Source organism: Python bivittatus, unplaced genomic scaffold (genome assembly GCF_059951505.1).
Source record: "Python bivittatus isolate LINGU-HERP-01145 unplaced genomic scaffold, Pbiv_v1 ctg000480_np1212, whole genome shotgun sequence".
In the NCBI taxonomy this organism is placed as follows: domain Eukaryota; kingdom Metazoa; phylum Chordata; class Lepidosauria; order Squamata; family Pythonidae; genus Python; species Python bivittatus.
Genome location: NW_028277075.1, coordinates 88,022,880 through 88,042,374, shown reverse-complemented (window position 1 = coordinate 88,042,374; position 19,495 = coordinate 88,022,880). Strand labels below are relative to the sequence as shown.

At 36.4% G+C, this 19,495-nt stretch overlaps 1 protein-coding gene across 3 annotated transcripts in view; it reads right to left on the bottom strand.

Annotated features, from left to right (window-relative positions):
* Window positions 1-17,217, bottom strand: part of GPR39 (G protein-coupled receptor 39) — a 137,636-nt gene extending 120,419 nt beyond the window's left edge. Inside the window, exons 1-3 of one of the 3 annotated variants that reach the window (XM_025174399.2) lie at window positions 16,995-17,217; window positions 16,805-16,847; window positions 15,843-16,712 (exon numbers count right to left, since the gene is read on the bottom strand). In XM_025174399.2, coding sequence (XP_025030167.1) covers window positions 15,843-16,704 — 862 coding nt within the window. In that variant the 5' untranslated portion in view covers window positions 16,705-16,712; window positions 16,805-16,847; window positions 16,995-17,217. Of the gene's footprint in view, window positions 1-15,842; window positions 16,713-16,804; window positions 16,968-16,994 lie in introns of those variants that run through there. The other 2 variants (XM_015890147.3, XM_088146489.1) reach the window with 2 other exon arrangements.
* Window positions 17,218-19,495: the final 2,278 nt, after the last annotated feature.

Here is a 19,495-nt window from a genome sequence, read left to right as displayed (position 1 = left end):
CTCACACTCAGTCACTAGTATCTGCAGTTAAAAAGAGAGATTGGGAAATGATATTATAAAATAATTCTTGCTGAGATCCTACAAAGCTTAGGCTAGAAAGAAAACAGTGTAACCCAGAATATCTTAGTTTTGTCTGGTTATAGATATAAAAAGATATTAAAAGGTCAAAAGTCCTGACATCAGATGTTAGATTTTAAAGAAATTTCTACCCCTACTGGGGGCTAAGCAAACCATTTAAAAAGAGAATAAAATTGGCTGAAGTGTCGACTCCCTTATTAGATAGCCAAACCTACTCTGAAGAAATTGGCCAATTTTAAATTAAAAATCAGATCTAATTACAATTTCTGATTACAAGTAATATATTTATGTATGACCAGACTCTGTGATTCAGTACTCTCTGTACTTGTCAACCAACAATGATACTGGTTGTCTAAATTATGTCATGATACACTACATGTTTACTGAGATTACTGATTAAAGTGAATTAATCCAGGCATCTGATTGTCCTATGGAATTGGTATTTTGTAGGTTATCAGTGCAGTATTAAACCTGAAGAAGCTGCTTTTAGTAGCAGGTAGGCTGCAACAGCTGCTCCATAAATCAAGTTGAACAATGCGCACCCTGGGTTTTAGAATTTACCCTAGAATCGCTTGATTCTCTTTCAACAAAGACAGGTTAATCTAAAAGGAATACAACTGAAATGCTTCACCATTATTGTCCTGGGAACCATTATTTGCTTATCTCACCCTAACTCTAAATAGATAAGACCCATTTTTATGGCAACTTCACAGTTGATTTATTAAAGCTTTCACCTTTGAATATTAAATCTATTATCTGTTCCCCCATTGTTTCCCATTCCAATTAACCACGTCTCACAAAATTAAACCTTTTGTATTAAGAAAATAATTTTGATGTCATCTAGAAAAATAATAATTGCTGCTCTCCATTTCTAATAGAAAGAAGACAGAACATCTGGGAATTGCTTGTAAAGTGGAAGTGCAACTTTGCTTTCTTCTTAGGCCCAGGTTTCTTAAAGGCAAACTTCAGGAAAGAAAATCAGAGTAAACTTTCTCTCCCCGCCCCCCCTTCAATGGGCAGTGTTAATCAGTAATTTCGACAATTTCAGCTCCTGGGCTTAAAGGAAGTTTATGAACGTAATACTGTGTTCCACTGAAAGACTGTCTGACACTTCACTAAACTATACTAAAGTCAGCCTGCTTTGGACAATTCACAGCAGCAACAGCAGCAGCAATATGTCATTCTAGATTTTCCCAGGATAATCTAAACAAAATTCAGAAGATCTAGATGCGATTTATGTTATTTAATACTACAAAAATGTAGTCTTTTTGTTCAGCAATATGCTTTATATTTAACATTAATATATCTCCAAGGTCAGACTACCTGAAATATTCTTGCATTTAGTAATATTAACAGCAGCATCATGACTATTCAGATTCGGTTAGAAGATTATGTTCCTCAAGGCCTCAACAGAAATCTTGTACACTAACTCTCCTAAAAGTTTAGAATCTTTCACCTTGTAAACTGGATTCTCAGAAGTAATGCAAATTAATTAGATTAGAAGATATTACTTATTTTGCAGTTAAACCTGCTGTTATGAGCAAAGTACTGTACAAAATATAGATATTTCAACTTCTAAATTCAGATCTTGATAAATTCTCTTTCCTACAACACCTTCTGGAATTTCATTAGCTATTTCCCTATAAACTTCATTGAACCTTTCTATTAAAAATGCAGTATAAAACAATAATACTTTTTATATTGTTTAAATTTTCATCCGATTAATTCTGTGTTTGCACTGTACAATTTTGTTATCCATGCAACCCAAGTCAAAATTGGACATTTCCTTAGAATGATTTCTGTAATTATATTACCTTCATCTTCAGAAAATGACCAGGCTCAAATTATCCTACTTCGGGCACATTATGCAAAGACCTTGCTCTCTGAAGAAGGCTCTAATGCTGGGAAAGGTGGAAGGAAAGAGAAGAGGACAACCAGCAGCAAGCTGAATGGATTCATTTACAGTGGTGATGAGTGCACCATTGGAAGACCTGAAAGATCAGGTTAGGGACAGATCATCATGGAGGAAATCTATCTATGTGGTCGCTAAGAGTTGACCCTGACTTAATGGCACATAATCAGTCATCTTCAGAACTGGAGGCATAACCTAGATTTGAAAGTTAATGTTCTGGGAGAGGACTCCTTTTTATTATTACTCGTATTATAAATATTATAAATTTTCTTATAAACTATGAGTGAGAGTTAACAATATGTCAAAATTATGAATACAATTCAGACAAGATTATATATAAAAATATATGTAGAACAAACTAACAGTCTATCATTACTACAGCTCAATTTTTTAAAAAATTGATTTTCTCTCCTGAAGTTTGCCTTTAAGAAACCTGGGCCTAATTGAACCTTAACAATCAGACAATACTGTCTGATCTTACCTTTCCATTGATAAGAGCCAATTTATTGTTGTTGCCAATTTTGAGTGTTGACAAATATCAGAAAGCCGTATTTAACCTCTGGTATGTACAAGTCCTTCCCAGAATGCCTAATGACCAGTTACTGTACAGTATATCAAAATGGACAGGTTCCACATTTTGGAGCAATAATTTAACAGCACAATAACATATTTAAACTTCAATTTCCTCACCAAACCCAATTTTACAATGTAATATTGTCTAAGCAAAAAACCAAAAAACAAAACAAAAAACCTACCAATGGAAATAACCAAGCATAGGCATTATGGCAATTTCACATTTATTGCATTTCCAACATAGGAAAAATATAACCAACCTTTTTTTTTTTTTTTTTTAACATTCTCCAATTCTCTAAACCAACTTTCTTAAATATCATTCCAATTTATTTTGGTAAAATAAATATAATTTCCAATGACTTCAAATTTACTGGTGTTCCAGAGGCACCTAAAGCATTTGGACCAAACAAGGAATGCAACAAATGCTTTAACTATATATATTACCATTCTATTATTTTCTGTAAGTTATATTCTTTTTGTAATCTTCCAAAAGCTTTTAAAATTGCTGGAAATAACACAGAATTCCTATCATACATTCAAGTACTCATCACAGTTTTGAGAGTGCCAGATAATAACTCACCAACCACGCCCATTTTTATTCATGACTTGGATTGGACAGGCAATCTGCATACAATCTCAAAGATACCTAGATCCTATGCATTATACAGCTTTATCAGTAATGACAAGCACCTTGAACTGCACCTGGAAACATATTGGTAGTCAATTTAACTCCCATTGTGGGAACTAAATTCCAAATCTGGAAGTCATTATCTTTGGAAACCTGATCTACTCTTGTCTTGTTGGCAATCACTTTCCACTGCTGCAAACAGAAGTCTTCTACTGTATGTTCCTAGAGCAAGGCTGATGTCTTCACTGTTCCTCAGTCTCATTTCATTCTGGAATTCCTAGACCAGTGTTGTCCAAACTTGGCCACTTTAAGATGAGTGGACTTCAACTCCCAGAATTCCCCAGCCAGCCATGGGGAATCTTAAAGTGGCCAAGTTTGGACAACACTGTCCTAGACAGTATGGAACTTTGTGTACCTGAAGGCACAAAAACAAGTTAGGAGATGTAAGGCAGGTTATCTTGCCCATATACTACTGTCTCACTTTATACAATGGCACGGTTAGTCCTAGCTGATGTCAATGCCAATAGAATGTGCCATTTGGGATCAATTAAAAATATATTTCTGTTTAGTTAAATGTAATTGTTTCTACAGGTATACATCAACTACTTTAGTTTCTTGCATATCGACATTGAGAGCACTCCAATTCTGAGGACCATTAAAAATATATATGTATTCCCAATCCATTATTCAATCCAAGACTAAATTAAAATTGCCAGCTACAGTTATCTAACTATAAACCAAAAAGAGTTGCAAAACAGTTATACAAAATATCTGGATTATCTCCTCTTGAACATAAAAATGTACTGAAGCCATTTGACTTTCTCCATTATTAACTTCCAAACTTATAAATACCCATCAGTGTCCAAAATTTCTTGCCCAACAATAAAGCTTGGAGATTTCTTGATTGATACTATCATCTGTTAGAACATTTTCTAATTTTCACTTATATGAATCTGTTCCATACACTTTCTAAACAAGAATGGTTCTTCATCTGGGGGAATAAAAATAATAACATTTGCAAACAAACTATTATAGGCATCAACAACTTCAGTTTCTAAAATAATAATAATCTCTATTTACATATACTTAATCTAAAATTCCACAATATGAATGCCATTATTTAAAACACATGTATGCATACACAGAGATTTTATCCCAGGTCAGAATATAAACTCTTCACCATTTAGAAAATTGAGTCTAAAATTCTTATCTAAAAAGTAATTAATTGAAATCCACCCCCTCCATGAGTAATCTGGAAATAAAATGTAAAGACTATGACATTTTTTAAAAAATTAAAAGCAAAATTAAATCCCCATTACGGCTACAACCATGATTAAAAGAAAATGACTACAAAATTTTGGTATAAAAGTGAAAGAAAATAAAAGAAAGAAATAGAGAAAATGTGGCTAAAGTTTAACAAAAAAAGAAAAAAAACATTCTCTATAGGGAATCCAGGTATAGACATGACTAGGCCACAGACATACTATTCTCCCTCCCTTCCAAGCTGTGAAAAGAATTCCTAAATACAATAGAAAAATGGAGAAAAGATCTATAGAACCTCCAATTTGATGCTTCAGATTACATTATTATTTAGTAGACTGCTGTAATTTCCCAACAACAATCTATATGTCTGGTCTCATTCAGATCTCTTAAGACAAAAACAAAAAACAAAACACCTCCACTACTACAGGATCTGGCTTACAAAATGATCTAATTCTTGCTTGTACTCGGTAACGACCATCCAACAGATTTCTATGGTCCAACTGAAACAACTTTTGTAAATATATCTCCATGGCAACTACAAGAGATTGCTTGTCTTTTTCATATGGAAAGTTCAATATTAATACTATTTTACAACATGCTTGACCCTGAATTTGAAACAATTGCTCTTGGCAGATTTCAGCTCTTTTTTCCAAGAAATATCTTCTTCAACTTATTAAATGTCTTTTAAATCTCTACAACTATTTTTGAAACACTTTCATCTCTGTTTGCAAGACTTCATCTGTTCTTTCTAAAACTTCCAGTTCTGAAGCATACTATGAGAGCCATTTGCTAAGAGATTGCCTCATGCCTAAAAGCTCAAACCCAGAGTCTTCAGAAGGTGTTTCTGGAATCAGAATTGCTCTTTGTATTGCTCTGAATGGATATTCCAATGGGTTACTACCCTAAATTTTGAGGAGGAGTACTTACATTCTCAATTAAAGCCACATTCTCTGGCTTGTAACAGTTTCTTTGGAAGCTGGAAGTATAGCAAGCTATTTAACAAGGGGAGGGTATGGACTTTAAAACATCAATTCAGCTTAGTTGGAATTGTGTAACTATAGAAGTTATTTATCAAGAAATAAATGGTCCCTGCTGTTTCCCTCAGAACTAGAGATGCTTCCTGAGTTGAAAGATAACATTTTGGCAGTATAGAGAACTATTAGCTGAATTCTAATTCTTATGAGCAATGAACAGAAGAATTGTTCAGAAGAAGAAAGAAGGGAAGTCATTTTCACTGATTTTGTCCCATTCTGTAGTTTCTCCCTGTCTGCATCAACTCATACATGGAGGAGATTTTCAGAGATGTGAGGCAGAGCAGTGGGCAGGGAGTATTGACAAAAATGGCCTTCCTCTTTTGTCTAACTAGAAACCTAGTTAGTCTCATCTGTTTTACATAAGAAAGCTTCATGGTCTTTACCTCTAAATCCATCTAATCTGGGATTTAAATTGGTAGTTTCTTTACTAAAAGCCATCCACTTTAGGTTAGTTTAAAATATGCCATTTCTCACTTCAAAAATAAAATATGAGAAATGTTTTCAAAGCCAAACAGTTCACATTTAAAGGGCATTAGGAATGTAACATTCAGTGCCAAAAATTCACCCATAATGGCATGATTTTGGTATGCACAATTAGATATGATTGACTATTGAATATCCTCGGGTACCCTATCCTTTATCTTTTATATGGTAACATCCATAGGGTACCCAAATGAAAGCAATTCCAAGCCGCTAATATATACATCTGTGGTATTATCAGTGAAGCCTTAAGAAGAAATGCAGTTGAAGTTCAGGGAACTCAAATAAAGAACTTGAACTGAAGCTATTTTTTTCTTGAAAATCAATCAATCAAGTTGTTGGGGTTTTTTCAATTTCATTGTATCCCCAGGCTGTATCTTTTTCAGTAAAAGAAGAAAAACTCATCTAACAACAACCCAAACACAGACCATTTCCTGCCTATGAAGAAACATCTAATTTTCCTGTAGCAGAAGTCATACTATTGTCAAATTTTACTGCACTGGAGTCATCCATAGATGTCAAGCACATATTTTTAGCAGAGTACTTGAAGTAATCTGTCCTACTGCAAATCCATTTGCCAGGTGCCTCAGAAAATATATTTCCTCTGTGATCTTTTGAAAGGCTATTTCTTTCCAAGCACGGCACCCTTATTTTGAGCTACACATTAATCTGCCAACACTAAATTGATTGTGAAAAAATTAGGTGCTCAGCTTCAGACGCTGGGCTTTCCTTCTTTTTATCTAAGATATAGGAAGAAAAAAAGAGCCAACATAAGCTGCTAATTTATATTTTACAACAATGTACTGTATAGGTCAGCCATGCAAAATGTCTTTGAAGCAGCTCACTGCAAAGATTAATATATACTTCAGAAGTGCAAAGCTTTATTTAGCAACAAATGAGGGTTTCCCTTCTTCTTCTCTCTCTCTCACTTGCTGTGGCTGCAAATACCAAGCTATTTATCACATACATCTGTTACAGTTAATGTTTTCATTAACCTATAAAGCAGATTATTAAGGAGTATTTAAAGTCTGCCAAAAATAATGATTTACTTTTTTGTGAAAATGGCCTGCCCACTGCCAAGGTCCATGTCTTCAAAATTTCTCCATGTTTGGTTCTGTACCTTACCTTATGTTCATAAAAGGGTATGTACTAATATTTCAAAAAGTCCTAAAATAACATATAACCTTCTGATCTCTGAACTTTTCCAACTTTTCAGGCAAACGTGATTTTTTAAAAATGATACCTTTAAAAGCTTTTGTCTCTTGCCTTCTGAAACTAGCCTTTTCCATCTAGAACTTGCCTGGGGAAAAAACAATTTTTAAAATTGGCCAGGAGAGCATCAATGTGCAGGAAAGGTTAAATACTCCTGTTCCATTTGAACTGATTTTACCCTGCAAATGTAGCCTTGGCCCTCTGCTCCTTTATTCCTCGTAAAATGAAGTTTCACCCAAAGTGAAAGCTGCTGGATAAGAGCTATAGCAAGGCCTGCCAGTTTCAGATTTTTCTTTTTCTTCTGAAGCTTCAGTCCTTTGCTAAGTGTCTCAGATTAGTATGAAGATCCCAGACAGGGGGTTTATGCTAATTCTAAATAAAGCTTCTGGAGAGGAGAGGAATAATTATTTTTCCCTATATTTTTGTACTTGAATAATTGAGAAGATTTGAGAGAGCTACACTGTTGATACAGATGAAGAAATGGCCTAAAAAGCTGAAATGAAAGCATCTAAAAAGCATGAGAGCCAGTTTGGTCTAGTGGTGAAGGTACCAGGTTAGAAAGCAGGAGGCGGTGAGTTCTAGTCCTGCCTTAGGCATGAAAGCCGACTGGGTGACTTTGAGCCAGTCGGTCTCTCTCAGCCCAACTCACCTCACAGGGTTGTTGTCGTGGGAAAAATAGGAGGATGAAGGAGTATGAGGTATGTTCAGTGCCTTGAGTTACTAATAAAGATAATAAAGGTGGGATAAAAAAAGAATCTAAAAAAAATTGTTGATCATAATGGGACTCCCTGGGTCTTTAACATAATAAATCCATACAAAGATTGAACTACATGAAGATCCCACCTTCACTGATAGCATGTAAGTTCTAGACTCTATTAGCTGTAATATTAATTAGCTTAACAGGAAAATGCCTAGTCATACATAGGGCAAACTTTCTCTGTTTCTCTCTATTTCACCATATCTTGTTTATCTAGTTAGAACTTATTGTGAAAACATGGAAGTCAGCTTTGTCAGTATGGTATCTGTATATTTTCAATGCACAGCTTTTGAAATATTCACATATCATAATTATTTTCAACATCTCAGAGCCTGTTACCATAAGGAAATGCTGTTTTTAAAAAACAGTATACACTATTTTTTAACCAAGCTATAACAATCTTTTAACAATATTTTAAAAGCAAACACTTTTTTCAAACTCAAGCATTGCTGTTCTCTAGAACTGGAAGGTTTTTTTGTTTTTTGTTTTAAAGAAAACATCTTTTAAAATTATCTGAATACAGGAAATGTTTTCTGAGAAAGCTTTTGACTTGTGCACTATCTTCCAAAAATATTTTTATTTAAATGTAAATATTTAATTTTTGTCTCTTAATTCTAAATTGACTTATAAATGTAAATATGTAGAATTCACATTATAAAAATATTTTATGCCCTACTAAAGAAACATAATCACATTTTTAAAAACCATCAATTTACTGATCAAAAACAGTCAACGGTATTAAAAGGGAAGAAATAGGCTTCTTTGCTTCCTCTCTTATAGAAGGAAGAAGCAAAGGGTCATCTTCATGCTCCCAGCTGTCTTACTGTGGAAGGCAATACGTCTTGCTTCTGTAATCTAATGGATTAAATAAACTTCATTGTCAAATGCCAAAATTTAGGCATTATCTTCTCAATACTTTATATTCCCATGCCCAATCCATTTCTCAACCCAAATCAACAATTCCATAATAATATGAAATAAAAAGCTTCAATTTTCAATAAAAATTCACATTTTAATCATAATGAATACAAATAAAGCCCCTTAACGAGCCCATATAGGCCTTTTGTGAGGGGAGGGCAGTGGAGAAGACTAGAAGATCAGTGGAGTCAAGAATGGGCTGGATTATAACTTGTGACACTAGAAATTGATCACTACCCTCTCACTGCCATTCTGTTTGTGAATGTTTTTACTTTCAGAGGAAGATTTTCTAAAAAGGACATTTAAGTCCCTTGTTATATATCTATTCCTTTCATAACCTTTTTTCTAGCATCTGTTGCCTTGCCTCTCCTTTCCACAACAACCTATAAAGTAGGCTGGTCTGAGAAAAAGTAAGTTGTTCAAAGTCATAGAGTAAGCTCAGGCTGTTGAGTGAGACTTGAATTTGGATCTCCTGGTCTAAGTCCAACACTTTCACTAACTCCCCTGTGTCTTATTTATTACTGCTCATGTTGCGTATACCCTTTTGACTGCTGATTTTTAGCAATCCAACACTCAATCAAATATGCATTTTCTTTCTGCTTTAAAAGCTAAAACAGAATTGGGTATTTAAACAAACAAACAAAAAACAATAGGTGTCAGGGCTGCACATCTATTCCCTACAGGCAATTTCCCCCTCACAACTCTTTCTCCAGAAGCATAGAGTTGAGCAAAGGCATAGGGCAAAATGAGCATCAACCTATGGGCCGTATTGAACCAGTTTGCTGCTGATGTCCTGAGGGATTTAACACTTTGCTTATTAACCTGTTAAGGAATGAGGCCTCTTGGTTTTCACTGCCCTTCAGCTCAGAGCTACTAGAGAAACAGAAGAGAGAATTCACTGAAGCAAGCATGGTAACGAAATCTTAAAAATCCAAATGCTTTTCAGTATAGCAAATGGTAAAGCTGTCAGCTGCCGGAGTTAGGCAAGGTCAGGAATGCTCCTTAATTCTAAGATAGAATCACAGAATCTTAAAAAACTGTCCAAGTTTCTTTCTGTCTCCTCTAATACTGAATAAAATCAAGGCAGGGTTATATTGAGTTTCCTTCTCAAGCTTTCCTCTTTCTCAGGACTGAGTAATATTTCCTGAAAGTCCCCCCTTAATGGATTGTTCATTTCTTCCCTATTCCAAAGGTCAGCTTTAAATTCCTTTTCAAAGCTTACTTTGGACAAGAGTGTCTCAGCTGATCTCAAAAAGCTAAGCAAGGTTGGAAAAAGTTACTAGTTGAATGAGACACTATCAGAAATCCTAGCACTGTCGACTGGTCTGAGAGATTGAAAACATCCTGGAAAAAAGCAGTGGCAAACCATTGCTGTCCTGTTGCCAAGAAAACAGCATGGATGTGTCCATGTAATTACTAGCTTGATTCAGTGAGTCTTTACTTTTACCTTTGTAGATGAATTGTTTGGATCACACCAAATATACAGATGAACATTTCTGTAAGAAACTTCTGCTTTCAAAGGGCTGTCAGTACTTTTAAGAAGGGTAATTATTTTACATTCCAATAGAAGAGAATTTATTTTGTGTGTGAATGTAAATAAATTGGTACATGAAATGTTGGAGGCTGGAATTAGTCTTAATAACTAGGTCAATGTGCACTAAAATGGTGGTGATAGGAATCTTGGTGAATAGGGAAATTGAAGAAGAGGAAAAAAAAGACCTGAGCAAAGAATTACCCATAAGACTATGGCTTGTATGGCTGGTCATCCTACTAATACTTATACTGACTTTATGAAACTGCTCTTGGAAGATCCAGAATAGAGGTTGTATCACCCTTAGTGCAGTGGCTACCACTGACAAACTACATTTCCCACCAAAGGTCTGCAAAAAATTAAACTTGCTTCTATATTTATTACGAATTATTACTAGAGAGCCATGTTTGGCAGGCCCTAGGTAGCAGGCCTTTTCTGCTGTGGCACCTGCCTTGTGGAACCTTCTCCCCCCAGAGATGAGATGGGCTTCATCACCTCTGGGTTTTTAAAGGTCCCTCAAAACCTGGTTATGTCAGCAGGCCTGGGGATCTCAGGGGATGGGTGAACTAGTGAGGTGGCTCTGGTATTAACATCCCCTTTTCTGTTTTAATTCTGTTTTTATAGTTATTAATGTTTTAATCATTATTATATAATGGATTTATGTAATGACTATTTATATATTTATTGTTTTATTGGACTGTTGTACATGACCCAGAGTCACTTTTTGTGAGATGGGAGGCCATATAAATTTGATCAATAAATTAATAAATAAAACACATAAATATTACAGTTAATATTTCACACCAAATATTACATTCTTCACTACTGGGTTGTTTCTTGAGCTATTATTTCATAGGCTTATTATTTTATCTTGTGCTTTTCTGTTTTCATCCTGAAATTCAATACTAGGTTCTAAATAGCACATAGAAAACATTTCACTGCCATCCCCACTCTAAACTGTTTTCAATTTGTTTTCATTATTTTTCAGACATTGAACCAAAGCGTAGCACTAAAGCCTCATATACTTCTACTTGAGTAGTAGATTTATGAATTTAATTTCTGCTTTATAGAAGTTATCACTTTTAACAACTGGGGGAAGAAGACTCTATAAATTGTTTTTATTACTGCTAAACTCCTCAAGACATCTTGCTCTGTGTTTGTCATTTACATTTCACATTAAATGTGAAATACATTTGAATGAGCAAATATTTGTTTTAATTTGACCCATCTGTTAAATGAAATGCAGATACACTATATCACAATATTTAAATTCAACAATTTGTAAACAATATATCTGTTCATTCAGCCTAGGCTAAAAGCACCCCAAAGCATAATTCTTATGAAAGCCACAACTTCAAATGTATTATTCCCATGGACGCAGGCCATGATTTCTATCTTCTGTTCATTCATCTATTTTCTAACCAAAGTTAATTAATGAGACTCATATTAAAGAGTCATCTGAAATGCAGCACAGAAGGCACTAAGGAAAAGCATTCTAAACTCATTACCACTTCGTTTCATCATGTATATACACATACACACAAACACATATTTATAGGTAGGAATGCAAAACTACCTGCAGATAAGAAAGAACACATTAGAGAAATATATGTAACGGTTTCCTTTTTAATTTTTTTCTATTTCTAGTCAAATCAACTAGAGAAAGGTGACGTAACATAGTGGATGTGGTGTATTCATACGTCTGAGGAAGTATTATTCACGCTAAATGTATTGCACCACATGTGAACAGCTGTAGACAGCAGGACAGCTGTTTACAAAACATAATTTCTTTTCCTAACAGTGAATGTTTCCTTCTCTGTGATCATAATTATCAGCAGTGTTGTTTAAACTATTCCATATGATCAACCTACTAAAATATTAGTAGTTTAAAGTACTAGTAGTATTTTGGTGACAGGAGACAGGAGACACCATGGATAGCCAAGAAAAGAAATGGATCGTAGAACAAATCAGTCTAGAGTTCTCACTTGAGGCATAAATGACCAGACTCAATTACCATATTTTGGACACATTGTGCAAAGGCCCAGCTCTCATGAGAATCTTGCCTTTGCTGGGAAAGGCAAAAGGAAAGAGAAGAGGACAACCAGCAGCAAGGTGGATGGACTCAATTACAGTGGGAATGGGCGTACTGTTGAAAGGCCTGGAGGGCCAGATTGAGGACAGTTCTTTCTGGAGAAGGTTTCTTAATGTGGCTAAGAGTTGACACCAACTTGATGGCACATAATCAAAATGTATTTTTTTCCAGAATTTTGCATACTATTTGTTTTTAGGAACAAAACTGAAACTGTGCCATGCCTGGGTATGCTAGGTCTTAGGCTGCATTATGGTGAAGTCAGCCAGGAAAGATCCTGTCTCAATAGAAAGACAGCTAATGCCCACCCCACCCCTCAAATAGTTTATCACTGGGTTCACATATTAGTTAAATCCCAGTGAAATACATTATGAACTTCAGAGGTTATCAGATCATTAGTCACAGTGACTGATGCAGGTCAACAAAAGAGAAAAATCCAACTCACAAAATGATGAAACAAAACATGTGGCCCAGTATACAAAGGTGTTAGAGTTGTATCAAGTGATATCAGCTTATGGATCTATACTATACTGAAAGCACACTAAAACATGCCAAATATGGAATATAAAACCATAACAAAAATACCCTTGGTTCATAGAAATGTTCTCCTGAGATACTGAAACAGATAAAGTGAAAGATACTGTAAAGAACTAAATCTAAAGAGCCTTTGAGCAAAGTGTCCAGAGCCTGAATCAGAACTTTCATCAACTATGAACCCTGTGGCTGCCTGTGAGTCAATGCTGCCTCACCATGAAGTATAAATATGTAGGTTAGTTTCCTGAGTTCAGCATTCTCCAGTGTTGATTTGGGCTCCTGGCTGGAAATTCAGAGAACTGTAACCCACACTTTATAGGAATTACTAAAATAATACAGGAAAAGTATTTTGGATAGCTGAAAATGTGATATTAATGTTCACGGTTATATTTATGTATGATTCTTTTTAGTGCAACAGTAAAACAGCAATAAACAGGTTGCTAATTTGTTTGCTTATTTATTTTTAGGGTCTGGCCAGAACTTTGCAGCATGTCCACCACATTTTCATGTTTCTTTCTCCCCAACCATTAAGACATTTATTTTTAAAAGAAAGCAAGGGCTGGACAAGTGACACAAATAATACACTGACCATCTCTAACCCACAGATGTCATGTACAGGCATTCTTCTTTTTCAGGAACATACATATGCTGGCTATACATTTTCCCATAATAGATGACACATTATTACAGTAGCACTTATCTACAGTTCATGTGATCTTGTACAAATGAGATAGGTAGGTAAAGGATAGGATAGGAAAGGATAGGATAGGATAGGATAGGATAGGATAGGATAGGATAGGATAGGATAGGATAGGATAGAGCTTGCACCAATATTCACTGCATTCAGTTTGTAGTCAGTCAAGTAGCTGGGGCTTCATTGGCTGAAGATCATAGTAATAGCACAAACTATTAGGAAAGCATAAGGTACAATTGCTAATCTACTTAGATACTAAACAGTTGTTAATCTATGTGCTGTTTACCCCATTTTTCACCCTAAAATATCTGATGGGACCCACAAAAGCATTCAAAAGATAACTGGCTTGGTGGTGTGCACATTCATACATTAGTTTCTTTAGTACAAGAAGAGCATTGAGGGAGTCAAGCCAGCATAAACACAGAGTGGCAGCCATTCAGACAGAACATCATGAAAAGTCAAGAAACCAAAACCAGGTGCTGAGGCCCAATGAATGACAACCTGGAATGATTCTCAGGATGCTGAGATGACAACTTAATCAGGTTTAGAGTAAAAAAAATGTGGCAAGGAAAAAGCAGAATCTAATGCAAGTCTTTTAATAAGTCCAAAGGGGAAAAAAATTCAAGAAGATAAAATCAATTTAAGAGTTAGCAAGGTTTTACTGAAACCAGTGTAAACTTGAAAGAAAGTGAAGGAAGAATGGCTAACTATCCATTATATACTTTTTAACTATCTCTAATCCAATGTCTTCAATCGCATGTTACATTTACAACCTCCACCTGAGAGACTTGGGAAAATGCATGGCTTCTGCCAAGCACATAACTATATATCCTGACACACAGAATGACCTGTGCAGGTGTAGTAGCTCCAAAGGAAAGTAACGATTCATATATAAATCCTGCAGTGATTAATAATCCCAAGGAGGTTTCAGAGCCTGCAAAACTGTCAGATTCATGTGAATCTGGTGCTGGCTATGATTACCATGACTGGGCTGCAGAAATCTGGATGACCACCAGATGACCACAAAGCTGTTATCCAGTTATTATCTGGATCTTTATACCCCAGATATGGTAGCCCTGGTGTTAGGTCTCCAACACACAAGCAGGGGAGAAAAATTCACCAGGAAAAAATTACCGACTAGGGTTACTGTTAAAGACAAAGGAGCATGGCCAGTGAAAGAAAATGGCAACCTAAAGTACACATCTTGGGGTCAGTTTTCTGAAAGTCTGGATTGATTGATTTATTGATTGATTGATCACATTTATATAGCCACCCATATATGGTAGAAATCGATTATTGATTTTTCCAAGTTTTGTGTTCAAGATTGCAGCCCATGTCAGTAAGCCTTAACTTCTTTCCTAGATGTAAATCCTAACGAATTCCATTATATTTTATATCTGACAAGGTCTGTATTGCAAAGATATGAATTTCAAATAATTGCCTGATCTTTTCATCAAATTTCAAATGTACATGGATCAATATATTAATCAGTATTCCTGTTTTAGACCCCCATTCCATCCTTCCCTTCTTGTTGATTATAGAATGATTTGTGGCCATAAAGCACATTATTTGTCTCATAATAAGAGAGGGGAAAGAATACAGTGTTATCAAGCAGCATGACTGGTGAAAGCAAATTGAATTTTAGGAACCCCACCCTCACCCAAGACACACTTAATTAAAGAGATGCAAAATTTTAACGCTTATACAATGAGAGCATATGGGATTGCAATTATTGTAGATCAATAAAAAGAGCTTTCTTTAAACGATGATGGGAACATGTGCTAGGGTGCATATAACAGTGTCTATGAAAAGCTCAGACATTAGATTCTGTACATAAAGAAAAAGGAAATGCAACTGAAATGAAAACCATTCCTCTAATGCTTACTTTCCTCTAACACCACACAGGCTCGATATAATTTGTCTGCCACTTGCTTTCTGCTGGGCAGGAATATTTCCATAATGAATAAGGAATGGTAAATATGAAAAGAGATAAAGCACACTTCACTTCTGCCATTAATTTCCCATTCCAGGCAATCCTTCCTCTACCATTTCTTTCTTGTTTTGTAACTGTGTGGTCTCATTTCCTACAGCTCACTATCCCTCACCCATCAATATATGGTCCTTCCACTTTGATCTTACCTAGGAAGATAAGAGTCTGTTTCTTGGATCCTCTGCTCTCTGGATGTTCTGTTTTCCTTAGAAATTGGCACTGCTTTTCTGTTCCTTTTACTGCCAATGTTGCTTGCTTGTAGACTATCAAAACTTTCATCATATTCCGGCACATAAATGCTACAGAAACCAACACTATGAGGTACACAGTGAAGGCAGTGAAAATACTAAACTGGAAGACTCTCCATTTAGATGATAAATTGGTGCATATTGTCACGTTTAAACGGAATTCAGGCAGGTGTCGGGCCTTGGGTCTTTCACAGACAGGCAAGTCTCGATGGCCTGGGATAGCTACCAACGGGTGCTCTGCACCCATTGCAAAAAGAAGGGGTAGGGCCACCAGCACAGATGTAATCCAAACAAAGGCAATGAGAATCTTCACTTTGTAGGGTCCGAAAGAAGCTTTGAACTTAAATGGATGGCAGATGGCAATGTATCTTTCAAAGCTTAGGGTGGCCACATGTAACACAGTGGCATAGCTGCAAGCCTCAAAGAGGAAGCTGTACAACTTGCAGGTTAGGTCTCCTTTTGTAGTAGAGAAAGGACTCCATATAATGCTGTAGAACTCCACAGGCATCCCCAGTAAGATCACCAAGAGATCTGAACATGCTAGACTTATCATGTGGTCAGTAACTGCTTTTTGCATATAGCCTTTCTTCTGCAGTATTTTGGAAGTCTGGATGGTGATGCTGTTGCCCAAGATCCCTGCCACAAAGATAATGCTGTAGATGAGGGCAAGGGTGATCTTGACCCATTTGGCTACTTCAAAGTCTTTCACGTGGCTGTCATCAATGAGGTGCCAACAATTCTTCCAGTCATTTTGCACCTCCATGAGCAAAACTAATTACAGAAATGGGAAGGAGGGAGAGAAAAGCAGGTCAGCAGAGGTAATTCTCTCTACAGTCTTACAGTCAACATCTCTCCAAACTTACCCTGAAGTACAGTTAGACCTGTTGGTTTGAAGAATCTTTTGTTCTAAGTAAGAGCAAACAGAAGTAAAGTTTTAATCAAACTTTCCTCTCCCACATCCCCTCTGTCCCCCGCCTTACTGAATTAGTCCTCGGCCCCGATCATTTTAGCAACCCTGAGAGAAGAAACAAGTTGAGAAAAACTTTCAGTCACCTGGTTTGGGTGGGACAGAAGGCAAGAAATGCTCAAATGCTGGAGTCAGTCCCCAGTTCTCCCTAAAGGACAGCCAACCCGATCAGCAGCTTGATTGTCGTCTCTGCCCTCTGCCAGGGGATTTGTTCCCTGTGGCTGAAAGGCAGCAGTTTCCATCAAACATTAACTTGGAGCTGAACACTGAAAGGGATGTGGTCACTGATGGAGAAGATAAGGCGGGCTGAAAAGGAATGAGGCAACCCCACTAAGAGATAAGTACTCTGGCCCAGATTTCCTTCCTGAAATCCCTCCCTGCTTGTTTTAAGAACTAGGAAGTGAAGCCAGGTTGCTGTTACAGGCAGTGTATTGTAGCTTGCGATCACACCCCTCCCATCTGCATTTTTTTTTATGTCCCCTCCTTTAGTTTCATCTCTTGTCTGCTTTAGCAGCAGACTGGAAGCTGGCCTCCACTGTGGCTTGTCATTTCGAAAAAGGAAATCGCTTTGGTCATCTTCTAGCAGAGTTTTTGTTTGTTTTTTTAAACATTGTGGCTCCAGGGAAGGTTGTTGGCACTGAGTTGTTATAGACAGAGTTGTACATACTTTCTCCAGCTTCTGAACTGTGATCAGTTTCATGAGAATCCAAAATCCATAGGGGAAACTTCCCTTAGCAGGCCAGTGTTGGTACACATAATTCTGAAGCCAGTGAAATTCTGTGCATGGTTATAATGACTGGGGAGAGGAAACATAGCTATGGTAAAGCTGTTAGCTGCTCATTTTTGCCCAATGGCAAAATGCCCTGGCAACTTTTTTCCTGACATGTGCCAATGAAATTATTCATCCCTGGCCCATAAGTGAAACAGGCTTAAGTCATCCTTAGTAGTGCCAGTTTTTATCATTTATTTCCTGGGGGTTATACTGGAGCTGCAATTCTGTTAATGTCATCTTTTTGCTCTTATTCCCATACTGTCCAAGGGCAGCCTGAGGATGTACAAAATCAGTTAGGCATTGTCACCACATTAGCTTGGAAGGAAGTCAAATGATTGCAGGAACTTAAAACAGAGCCAATAGAGGCAGGAGAAATTTCATGTCTGCATAATTTCATGCTGACTCTAGGAGGGCTGGAGAGCACTTCAACTCAGTGGTGGGAAGAAGCCCAATGCCAATTTTAAAAAATGTGCAATTCCCATAGAATCATAGGATTTAAGGCCACTGAGTTCAACCCCCTGCTCAGGGTAGGCACCTAACATAAAGAATCCCTACCAGATGCCTCTTTAGCCTCCTATTGGAGTAGTAAGGATGACAACAAAGATGGCCACTCTAAAAAGTAAACAAATGTACCCTTAACTCTCATTCTCGACCTCAGCTCCCTGTCTTTGGTCTTCCCTCTTCATCTTGATGGATGATACCAGTTTTGTGACTAAACCCCCAGGAGCTACTGGGGACCAGCAGAAGAAGGAGAGAGGTCTCTTTGCTGGTCATGGAGGAAGAAGAGATGAAGCATTTACTCCTTTTCCAACTAGCTTGGTCATATGTGGCTGGGAATAAGGAAAAAATTGACTGATGTATACCATAATGTAAAATTATACCAATTAACCAATGTGCCAACCAGAGTGGAGTTAACTACCAGTACTTGTGCTTCTCAGGATTTTGTAGTACAACCAAAATGGGGAAAATAATATGAAAGGTGTATTTTAGGAAGAAATAAGTGGGAAAAAATTATAGATATGTTTTCTGATAGAGAAGATGGGTTGGAAAATACATGTAAAAAAGGAATACAGAAACATATGTAAAAAAAGGTACATAGAAAATATTTATGCACACTGATACAGATACAGAAGGAATTTATGAGAAATAGTAAGATCAGTTTTAGCTAGCCCTACCTATGAAATTTGTGCTTAAATACAGAAATTACCTACTTAGGGGAACAATTATTAGAATATGAATATATTCTATACAGCACAATCATAATCATATTCCATAGAATATAACCATATTAGTGCCAATCACTATATAATCCTATGGTATGGTTTTGATTGGGTGGCTAGGGGCCAAGAGATACAAGAGTCTTGTACTTTTAATAGCTGGATAAAAAAAGGGTTTTCCCTTGACACAACTTGTACTCAGCTGTTAAAAGTGTAGAAGCCCTATCTTTTATATTAGGTCACTACTATTTGTATATGTAACAACAGTTGTTGTAACTTAGGAATCCTGTACTTTTTAAAGTCTTTTATCTCTTTATCTGCATAGTTTAGAGATAAAACAGCACGCAGGCTTTTGTTTTTTAAGTAGCAAAGGAATCCTATAAATATGCAGAGATGGAACAATTTTTCTTCAGGATGGAAGGGTGTGGAAGTCAGCAATGGAAAATCAAGAATGGTTAACTGGCAGTAACTAGAAATGTCTTGCTCCCCAAATCACTTGGAATGAGATTAAGGGAGAACTAATGAAATTTCCTAGGTTGTTCAGCAAGAAAATCTATAAGAAAAACTATCTGGATTTTGGTATGCTGTTTTTGTTTTG